This window comes from Jaculus jaculus, chromosome 2 (assembly GCF_020740685.1).
Source record: "Jaculus jaculus isolate mJacJac1 chromosome 2, mJacJac1.mat.Y.cur, whole genome shotgun sequence".
NCBI lineage: Eukaryota > Metazoa > Chordata > Mammalia > Rodentia > Dipodidae > Jaculus > Jaculus jaculus.
Window position 1 is genome coordinate 10485269 of NC_059103.1, and position 10684 is coordinate 10495952.

A 10684-nucleotide genomic window follows, 5' to 3' on the forward strand; every position below is an offset into this window, starting at 1 on the left:
TTTCCCCCTGCCGCCCCGCGCCAGCCTCAGCCCGGGCAGTCCACACGCTCCCGCCGCCTGGTGTTCAGTTCTGGAGCCTCCAGTAATTTATCCCGCAGCGGCCCGCGGGCAGGAGATGGAACTACATCTCCCAGAATGCTCCTCAGAAAAACACTACTTCCGGCCTCCAGGCGCTTCTACCAACCGTAACGTGCCATTGCCATGGAGACCAGTCCCACGGCTTTTGGAGCCCGGAGGTCCGCAAACAGAAGAGACAGACCCAGAAGACAGAAACAGTTGATACTATAGGAGATTTTATTTTTAAAAGAGAATGATTTGAGAGCAGAGCGCCTTTTTCTTGCCTTTTGTGTTTCTAAGGACGCGCAGGGTCCCCGGGAACGACACAGCCCTCTGGAGAGTGTGAAGCGGCTGAAGGAATTATGGGAAATGTAGTCACTAATTACCAGCAAAGCGTGCGGTGCATCTCAAGGAACTATGGGAAATGTAGTCACTAATTACACCTCTGGTGGGGGATAAGAATTGTCCTCCATTCCAACGCAAGATATGACTTCTAAATACTTAGAAAAGCTGCGTCTTTCTCTTTATGCCAACCCTCGGTGCTGTTTCACACACTTTTATATATTTCCTAAGTTGGGCATGTGCCCGGTTAACTTGTCCTTAGTCCTCTTCCTGATGGTGCGGAGCTCTCTCAATTAATTAGGATTCATCAGTGGCTAAGCAGTCCAGGCTATGCACCCAGATGGCGTGTATGTTTTAGCGCCCTCACTACACTGTCACCCTTCACTCTGCAGTTCGCCTACCTCTGCCACCCGAGTGCTGGGAGAGAGTTTTGTGCTAATTATTTTATTCATAAAGAGCAATCCTTTGGGGCCTCGGGGGAGATGGTACTGTCAGAAAAGTGCCTGCCGCACAAACACGAGGGATTGGTGTTCTGTTCGGATCTTCAGCATTCATGTAAAAGTCGGGTCCAGCAGTGAGTGCCTGTAATCCCAGCGCTGAGAAGGCAGAAACAGGAGGATCCCTAGGCTTTAGTGGCCAGCTAGTGAGCTCTGGTTCAGTGAGCGTCTCATAAAATGAACTGGAGGTTTATTGAGGGAGTCACCCATTGGCCTCCATTCGCAATGCCATGTACAAACATACAAACGCATAGGCAAGGTAACATAGCCAAAATTATGATTGGCATGTCATGCCGCTGAGTCACAATTCTGTGACTGCAAATGAGGTATTGGGTGACTTCTTTCACGTACTTTTCAAGAACAGATCTCTTGCAAATCTCATTGCTTTCAGAACTTACATTGTTTGGGGGTGCCACTGTTAAAAGCAAGAAGCTGAGTTCTGAATTGAGACTGGTAAAATAAAAATTTTACAAAGCAGTCTGGCCTGGCATGGTGGCGCACGCCTTCAACCCAAGCACTCCAGAGGCAGAGGTGGGAGGATCGCCAATGAGTTTGAGGCCAGCCTGAGACTACATAGTGAATTTCAGGTCAGTTGAGCTAGAATAAGACCCTACCTTGGGGGGGGGGGGCGGAGGGGGAAAATGGCAAGACTAAATTAAAAAAGATGTAGATTATTGTCATTTCACAAGGCACACCACATGTTTGAAATGTACAATGAGTCCGGATGTAAAGAGTAAGTCTGGACTAGGTTTTGGTGGTGTGAGGCATTATTTTTAAAGTCCATTCAAAGGCCTACATAGGAATGAACTGCTAGAGTGCAGAAAGTTAAATTTCACTCTTCAAAATGCCAGAATATTTTCTTTCGAAGTGGACATAGTAGGCAGATACATTTCCAGTGGCTTTTAACTTCAGTAGGAAGAATGTCCCCTATCACAAAAATGTAGAAAACTATTTAACTGTTATAAACGTCATATTGAAACTATGCAATCTTTTTTTTTTTTTCCCCTGTACCACCAATTCGTTCTTACCATTAAAAGCCAGAGTCTGTTGCTTGCATGCAAAGCCTGCCAGCCTGTGTTTGGTTCCCCAGTACCCACGTAAAGCCAGATGCATGAAGCGGCACATGCATCTGCAGTTCGTCTGCAATAGCAAGAGACCCTGGTGTACCCATTCTCTCCCTCTCCTGGCTGGAGAGATGGCTTAGTGGTTAAGCGCTTGCCTGTGAAGCCTAAGGACCCCGGTTTGAGGCTGAGGCTCGGTTCCCCAGGTCCCACGTTAGCCAGATGCACAAGGGGGTGCACGCGTCTGGAGTTCGTTTGCGGTGGCTAGAAGCCCTGGCACGCCTATTCTCTCTCTCTCCCTCTGTCTTTCTCTTTGTGTCTGTCACTTTCAAATAAATAAATAAATAACGGACAAAAAAATATTAAAAAAAAAACAAAAAAGCAAATGCCTCCTTATGCATGCTAGGCAAGCAGTCTACCCCAAAGCCCTGTCCTCAGTCTCTGCCTGGACTCTCGGATCCTGAGCCACGCCCTCAGCCTTTCTCGGGGCTCTAGGCGGGTGCTCTGAATCACTCCCCCAGTCTATTGTGCATTCATGGCCAACAGCTCTGTAACTGACGCTTGGGAGAAGTAGGTCTAGGGCTGAGGTGCTGCTCAGCAGTTAAAGGGTATGTAAGCACGAGGGCCTGAGAATTCAATCCCCCCCGGGAACAGCTGGGCATGGCCATGCACATCTGTAACCCTAGTCTGCAGTGGTGTGGAGAGGCAGAAATAGGAGAATCACTGAGGATCGCTGATGGAAAAGATAACAGCTCCAGGTTGAGGAGACCCTGTCTCAAAGAAAATACAAAGAATGGCGATGAGAAGAACACTTGAGAGCTGGAGAGATGGCTTAGCGGTTGAGGTGCTTGCCTGTGAAGCCTAAGGACACAGGTTCGATTCCCCGGGACCCATGTAAACCAGATGTACAATATGGCCCATGCAACTGGAATTTGTTTGCAGTGGCCAGAGGCTCTGGCGTACCATTCTCTCTATCTGCCTGTCTCTTTCTAAAAAAATAAATAAAATATTTTTCTAAGAAGGGTACCTGATCTCGCTTCTGCACACATGCACGTACACACACCAGAAGTAAACACGCCATAATTATACAGATACAAAGAAAATGTGCATTTTTATTTTGCCTATCTAAAACATATAACTTCAGTTTTAAACTCCACCTGCTTGAGAAAAATAGAATGAAAGCTTCATGAGCGAAGGATTTTTGTCTGTTGTGAGCAGCAAGAGGCAAGCCTCCCACATGCTGGATGCTCGTCCAGTCAGACTTTACTGACGAACTCAAGACCTGGAAACCGCATTCAAACCAGCACACACGGATTCAACTGCTGCTGCGTCCTTGGGCTACGGCAGTTACAATCCCACTGTCTTTATAACTTCACCTATGGGGGGAGGGCACAAAAATCCCTTGATTTTTCCAGCTCTTTCAAAAAAGTTGGGGGCCAAGGAATCAAAATTTGTTGATAGCATTTTCGCAACCAACTTAAGTACCAAGGACAGATGGTCAGAAGTATATACTTGGCTGAATGGTACCTTCTTCTCCTGTGAAACAAAGTCTTGCTTTGGAGCCCAGGCTGGCCCAGAGCTCTCACTCCTCCTGCCTCAGCCTCCCGCTGGGATTACAGGTGCACGTCCCAGTGCCCAGCTGTCATGAGTACCTTCTAGCTGATGAGGAAAGTTTCTTTATAGCCACAAGGAGAGGAAAACTTCTGTAGCTGGATGTGTCTTAGGTTCTGTGTGGGGAGCAAAACTGACTTCATTAGGGGAGGAAGGCTGGGGAAGCTAGGTGATAATTAGCATCTCCTCCCGGTCTCTGCTCTCAGACATAGAATTGATGATGCTTTTCAAATACTTTATGAATTCCATGCGGATCTCTTCCGGGTCCTCCTCAAGGTTCGAGTGCACCAGCTTCAGCTTGTTCAGGGGTGGAGCTTACAGAGGGAAATAAAGTCAATCAGGCAGGAACTTTGAATGAGGGCACTTCATCTCCCCTAGTAACCTGAGGCTTCTAGAATACTATCGGTCTCCCTCTCTCTCTCCCTCTCTTTTTCTCTCTCAGTTTTTTTGGAGGTAAGGTCTCACTCTAGCTCAAGCTGACCTGGAACTTACTCTGTAGCCACAGGCTGGCCATGAACTCACTGTAATGGTTCTACCTCAGCTCCCGAGGCTGGGATTACATGTGCATGCCACCAGGCCCAGCTGTCTCTCCTCTTAAGTGTTCAAGGGAGGAGTCTGTCTGTTGTTAATGTGCCCAAAGCCTGGCCCAAAGGGTATAATGGATCTTCCATCCTGGCATTCTGATCGATATAGTGAGAAGAACAAATGCTGAGACACAGCGGGTACTCTGCCCACAGCTGCCAGTCTTAAGAACACATGAAAACATGTAAATGCAGGGCTGAGGAGACAGCTCAGTAAAGTACTTGCCATGAAAGCATGAGGACCTGAATTTGATTTCCAGAACTCACATAAAATTCTGGGTATGGTAGCATGTGTGCCTGTAATCTCAGTGCTGGGGAGCAGAGACAGGGGGATCCCTGAGGTTCCCTGGCCACCCAGTGTAGCCTATTTGGCAAGCTCCAAGTCAATGAGGGACCCTGTCTCATAAAAGTTATAGAAAGTGGGCTGGAGAGATGGCTTAGCGGTTAATGAGCTTGCCTGTGAAGCCTAAGAATCCCTGTTCCACTCTCCAGATCCCACATAAGCCAGAAACATAAAGGTGAGGCAAGTGCAAGGTCACACAGGCCCACCAGGTGGTGCAAGTGTCTGGAGTTCGACTACAGTGGCCTTGCCAATTCTCTCCTCAAAAATAAATAAATAAATAAAAAGGTAAAATTTTTAAAAAAGGAAAAAAACACCTGAAGGCAGGGAGCTGGGAAGATGGCTCGGACTTTAAAGGTGTTTGCCTGCAAAGCCTGTTGGCCCTGGTTCAATTTCCAAACTGCCCATGTACGCAGGATGTAAAAAGTGGTACGGACATCTGGTGTTCACTTGCACATAGGCAAAAGGCCCTGGCACACCAATACGCGCATAAGCCAATAAATAAATTACAAAGAACAGCAAGAACAAAGAACAGTGCTCCTAAGCATGACATCCAAGGTTGTCCTCTGGCCTCCATAAGCACACATGTGCACCTAGGTACATGTGAGTAATCACACACACATGAACAAACGAAAATGCTTAAGTGTGTGCTGGGCTGGTGCATAGCTGTGATCTCACCATTTGGGAGGCTGAGACAAGAGAATTAGGAGTTAAGAACCAGCCTAAGATATATAGTGAGACCTACCGAGAGACAGAAAGAGAGAAAGAGAAAGAGAGAGAGAGAGGGAGGGAGAGAGGGAGGGAGGGAGGGAGGGTGAGAGAGCGAGCGAGTGCACTATCCAAACCCAACAGTACACAAGTGCCCAAATTACTGAGCCCAAAAGAGGAAAGGAGATCCCGGGTCCTTACACAGAGCGGGGCTGCCCCTGTCACCTCCAGAGCCTGGCTTGTGGTGAGCGACCAGCAAGCACTGGCTGTCCTGCAGGAGCTGCTGCTGGACGAAGCAGGAATACCACATCTCAATTTCTTTCAGGTGGCTCGGGATGTCAGCGTTGAAGACGATCACCACTCCGTGAGCATCCTTCATCAGGGCCGGCCAGCAGGATTCGAACCTGCCGGGCACAAAGGGAGTCAGAGCGAGGGGTCGGACACCTTGACTTCTCACTGTGCACTGACTGCAGTTGGTCATGATTAAGTCATGACCTTTACATTGCTTTGATGGAACCCAATGCCTCACATGTACCAGGGCAGCACCGTGCCCCACTCCCAGCCCCTCGCTGGCAAATCCTGGGCAGATGCTCTACTGCTGAGCTGCAGACACGAAACCGCAACTTGTCAGTCATCTGATGAGGCAGACCTTTATGAAAGGAAACGTACTTTGAGTCTCCACCACAGTCCCAGAGCTCGAACTCACACCCTGTGCCTTTGTTGTTGCTGGTGACATGTGGGTTCTCAAATTCCAGGATCCTGAAAATAGAAACAGCAGCAGTGCTGGGCATGGTGGCACATGCCTTTGATTCCAGCACTGGGGAGGTAGAGGTAGGAGGATCGCCATGAGTTCGAGGCCACCCTGAGACAACATAGTGAATTCCATGTCAGCCTGAGCTACAGTGAGACCCTACCTTAAAAAATACCAAAAAAAAAAAAACCAAACCCCAAAACAAAGAAACAGCAGCAGCTGTACCCTTACTTGGGCAGCACTGCAGTTTTGGAATGCTGACGGCACCTGTGGTGGTGTGGATGTAAAGCGTTCCCAGCAGCCTCCTGTGTTTGGGATGAAGCCTCACGCTGAATCCTGGAGCCTTGGGGAGGTGAAGCCTTGCTATGGTACGTGTGTTACTAAGGGCGTTCCTTGAGGTTTATTGGTCCAGACCCACTGGGGCTGGATGTTCACTAGCTAGCTCCTTCTTACTGCTCCTTCCCAGCTGCCATGACAAGATGGGAGCTGGTTTTCTGCTCTGCCATGCTTTGACCCCCATGATGAAGCTTCTGCTTGAAACTGAGGGCCTGAAATCAGCCCTTTCCTCCCTCCAGCTGTTTGTTTTGTCCCAGCAATGAGAAGATAACTGCTACAACAGCAAAACCAGGAGGTGTGTAGTGGCCACTCTATGGGATGTAGATTGGGCAGGCTCACCTCACCCCTTGTGTGGGGTTGTATTCGGTGATGTCTGAAGATTCAGTCAGAAAGTTGGCCAAAACTGTTTTTCCACTCTGTGAAAATAAGATCAAATAAAGGGAATGGGGATATAGCTCAGTTAGTAGACAGCTTACCTAGCAAGAACAACACTCTGGGTTCACTCCTCTGTACTAAAAGTAAAGAGGGCTACAGAGATGGCTCAGTGGTTAAGGCACCTAGCTGCAAAACCTAACAACCTGGGCTTGATTCCCCAGTACCCACGTAAAGCCAGATGCACAATGTTGCCCATGCATCTGGAGTTTGTCTACAGCAGCTAGAGGCCCTGGCACACCCATATTCTCTCTCTCTCTCCTTGCAAATAAATAAATTTTAGAAATAAAAATGAAATGAGCAAATAAAGGTCTTTGTTCAAGAACAGAAAAACAGGCCATAAAAGAGATCTCACTAGTCACAGGTGGTGGTACACGCCTGTGATCTCCCACTACTTGGGAGGCTGATGCAGGATCATGATTCTGAGGCAAGCCCGGGCAACATAGGTAGACCCTGTCTCAGTAAATAAAAACAAGAGGACAGAAGCAATCTAAGAGCCAGTGGATGGAGTGAGTGTTGTAGAACCCTGTCTTCCAGGCATGACATACCTCCAGAACTCCTGAACTCTCAGAGCTGTGACAGTCTGCACAAGTGTGGGCCTGACAACATTTCACTATGGAGAGGGAAGGGGCCTGAGAATTTGTTAGCAATTACTCGTTGCTGGGGGGAAGGACAGACATTTCCTTCAGTGATGTAGCCACTGGTAAGCTGCCTATGTATGGTAAATAACCCCTCATTATGCTCCTGTCATTAATCCTAATCAAATTCATTGTTTTACACACACACACACACAAAGAAAAATAGAAGGGAGATTATTTGGGAAAGGAGGGTCAATGAGAGTGGAATAAGGACAAAAAAGGGCAATGGTGGTGGGTGAACATGACCGAAGTACATTATACACATACATGAAAGCATCATCATGAAATTATTAGTAAGGTGGAGGGGCTAGAAAGATGGCTCAGAGGTTAAGAGCACTTCCCACATAAGCAGAAGGGACAGAGGGCCTAAGACCACTCAAGTTCTATTTCCCAGCACATACATAAACAGCTGGGCATGGTCATGCATGTCTGTAACCCTAGTCCTATGGGCAGTGAGCAGACACTGGAGAATCTCTGGGGTTCATGAAGAAAATGGTAAGCTCCGGAACAGTGCGAGACTCCAGCTCAAGGAAACAGTTGCATAAGTGATGGGGGGGGGGATATCTGATGTTCTGCTCTGACCTCCACACACATTCATGGGGCACATGTATCTGTACACACATGTGCACCATACTACACACATACACACACACACACACACACAAAGGTGGAAAAGTGATAGAGGAAGACAGGTGCTGATGGCCTCTGTCCTCCATATATGTACATACACATGCATCTGCACATACAGACATACACAAATGCACATACACACGCACATGCACACATACCTTCCTGACACCTGCACTGAAAGCACCCATCTAACTATGGGTCCCATTTCCTCCTCAACAGCGTGGTCTGCTGTTTAGATCTCCATATGCATTTGCACCACCCACTGAACACTACACATACTTGAATATACAACCACCTTTCTCTTGCCTCCAAAATTATTCCTCCATTTCTCTGGGCAGTATCTCGCTGCCCTCTGCAATTAGACTCTGTTTAATTCCTTACTTTTTGTTGCTTTGAGGTAGGGTCTTGTCATGTAGCCAAAGCTACCCACAAACTCACTATGTAGCTCAGGCTGGCCTTAACCCCATTGTGATTCTCCTGCCTCAGACTCCTAGTATTGAGATTATAGCCATGTGTCGTCATGCCATTGGGCTTAAACCTTCCTCTTTTTTGTAAGGTGGTGTTTTTGTTTTTTTTTTAAGAACTTCTCAGATGACGAAATGTCTCCCTAAGTAAAATGCTTGCTGCACAAGCATGAAGATCTGAGTTCAGATTCCCAGCACCCATATAAAAACATGGGCATGGTGGTGTACGCCTTTAATCCCAGCACTCGGGAGGCAGAGGTAGGTGGATTGCCATGAGTTCAAGGCCACCCTGAGATGACAGAGTTAATTCCAGGTCAGCCTAGACCAGAGTGAGACCCTACCTCGAAAAACAAAACAAAACAAAAACAGCGTGGTGGCTTGTACCTGTAAACTCAGTACCTGGGAGGTGGAAATTGCCTATTTAGTCTAAGCTCAAGGTTGCTCAGTAGACCTTGTCTCAGAAAATAAGGTAAAGAGTGATTGAGAAAAATATCCAATGTCCACCTCTGGTCCACACACACGCACACACACTACACAGACCTTCTGTAACTCAATGTTAAAAACAGATGTGGGAGCCAGGCATGATGGCTCACACCTTTAATCCCAGCACTAGAGAGGCAGAGGTAGGATTGCCATGAGTTCGAGGTCAATTGAGGCTGCATAGTGAATTCCAGGTCAGCCTGGGCTAGAGGGAGATGCTACCTTTAAAAACAAACAAACAAACAAACAAAAACAGATGTAGGGCTGCAGAGACAGCTCAGTGGTTAAGGCAAAGCTTAACAATCCAGGCTTGATTCTCCAGGACCCACATAAAGCCAGATGCACAAGGTGGTGCACGCATCTGGAGGTCACTTGCAGTGGCCAGAAGCCCTGACATGCCCATTCTCTCCCTCTCTCTCTATCTTCATTTTTCTCTTTCTCTCATAAATAAATTGGACAAACAACATCAGTATCATCTTAGAGATAAAGTTATTAAAAGCTATGATGTGCAAAACCCACGTTCACAGGCTCTTCCTGGACCAACTAACTCATAGCTCTGCTGAATGAAGGGCAGGATAGCACAGGCCTGTAATATCAGCACTTGGGAGGCTGAAGCAGGAGGATCTCAAGTTCAAAGCCAGCCCCTGGGCTCCATAGCAAGAATCTATGAGGATACAAAACAAAACAAAACCTTCGGAGATGTGAATTTTAACAAACTGTCTAGGAAATTCTAATATGTTATGGAACTGAAGGTTTACCTACCTCTTAAAATATTTATTTTTTTGAGGCATATCTGTAATCATATATATATATATAAAAGTCTCACACTGTGCCCCACGTTGGTTCAGAACTGCCGATGTAGCCCAGGCTGGTTTGAATTTTTGGTGATCCTCCTGCTTCTGCCTCTACAGTACTGTGATTACAGTTATGCACCACCTCACCTGACTTCCTTCTATAACTTATTTATTTTTGCGCATTTAGTTCATTCTATGTGAATTTTATTTTCGTGCACTGTGCTAATTATGTAGTCATCTCCATTGCAAAACACACACACACACACACACACACACACACACACACACACACACGCCATTTGCTCCCGGACCACATCTAATCTAGTCTGCCCTGGGTTCTCTCGATCCACACAATTCACTTGAGACGGACAAGAGTCACGAGGAGGCCGGACTCTGTTTCCAAAGATGTCTCTCACAACCGTGGGCCTCTGTATCCCGGGATTCTTCTACGTCGTCTCCTTGGGGTGGAGGGGGCTCAAGGAACGCAGCTGGGAGTTCTGGACGGGGACAAGTCCCAATCCTAGGGGATACCCCCCCCCCCCTCCCGCTCGCCTCCTGGGCCTGGGCTCACCTCGCAGGGCCCCACGAAGAGGATCTTGGCCTTCAGCATCTCTGTCCTCCGGCCCGGAGCCCGTGGAAACCCGCTGCGCGTCCTGGGATCCCGCGCGCCGTCAGAGCGAGCGCAAGCCGCCGCGCTGATTGGCTGCCTTGGTCTCCATGGCGACCTGGAGCGCCGCAGCGCGCTGGAGTCGGAGAGGTTCGGACGGTTCCGGAAGGGCGCGCGGAAAGTGGGCGTGAGACGGGAGCCGAGAAGGAAAAAATAAAACGCAAATGGGTGAGCGGGAGCGGGCGGCCTGAGGATGGAAAGTAGAGCCTCCAGGCCGGAAGTGTGAGACTCAGGGACGGAATGGGCAATGGAATGGCCTACCTTTCATCTGTTGTGTCCCTCACAGTCACCCTGA

The 10684-nt window shown here is 48.1% G+C and overlaps 1 protein-coding gene across 4 annotated transcripts; it reads right to left on the reverse strand.

Annotated features, from left to right (window-relative positions):
- Nucleotides 1-3040: 3040 nt before the first annotated feature.
- On the reverse strand, nucleotides 3041-10446 carry Ift22 (intraflagellar transport 22). 4 transcript variants are annotated; one of them, XM_045143664.1, is made up of 6 exons: nucleotides 10294-10358; nucleotides 6624-6700; nucleotides 5904-5956; nucleotides 5727-5800; nucleotides 5399-5601; nucleotides 3041-3882 (listed from the first exon to the last, which is right to left on the reverse strand). In XM_045143664.1, exons 3-6 carry the CDS (start codon nucleotides 5931-5933, stop codon nucleotides 3734-3736), a joined length of 456 nt encoding a protein of 151 aa, XP_044999599.1. In that variant the 5' UTR covers nucleotides 5934-5956; nucleotides 6624-6700; nucleotides 10294-10358; the 3' UTR covers nucleotides 3041-3733. The 4 variants fall into 4 exon arrangements, with proteins under 4 accessions (XP_044999599.1, XP_044999598.1, XP_004666345.1 ...); XM_045143663.1 differs by lacking the exon at nucleotides 5727-5800 and having other exon boundaries at nucleotides 5423-5601; nucleotides 5867-5956; nucleotides 10294-10446; XM_004666288.2 differs by lacking the exon at nucleotides 5727-5800 and having other exon boundaries at nucleotides 5867-5956; nucleotides 10294-10445.
- Between the last annotated feature and the right edge of the window lie 238 nt (nucleotides 10447-10684).

Coding starts and splice junctions, on each gene's coding strand:
- Ift22 (XM_004666288.2), bottom strand. CDS start 10,332: ATGCTGAAGGCCAAGATCCTCTTCGTGGGGCCCTGCGAG. Junction 6,701..10,293: donor TCTTCGTGGGGCCCTGCGAG/GTGAGCCCAGGC, acceptor TTATTTTCACAG/AGTGGAAAAACAGTTTTGGC. Junction 3,883..5,398: donor CAGGGGCAGCCCCGCTCTGT/GTAAGGACCCGG, acceptor TCCCTCTGTAAG/CTCCACCCCTGAACAAGCTG.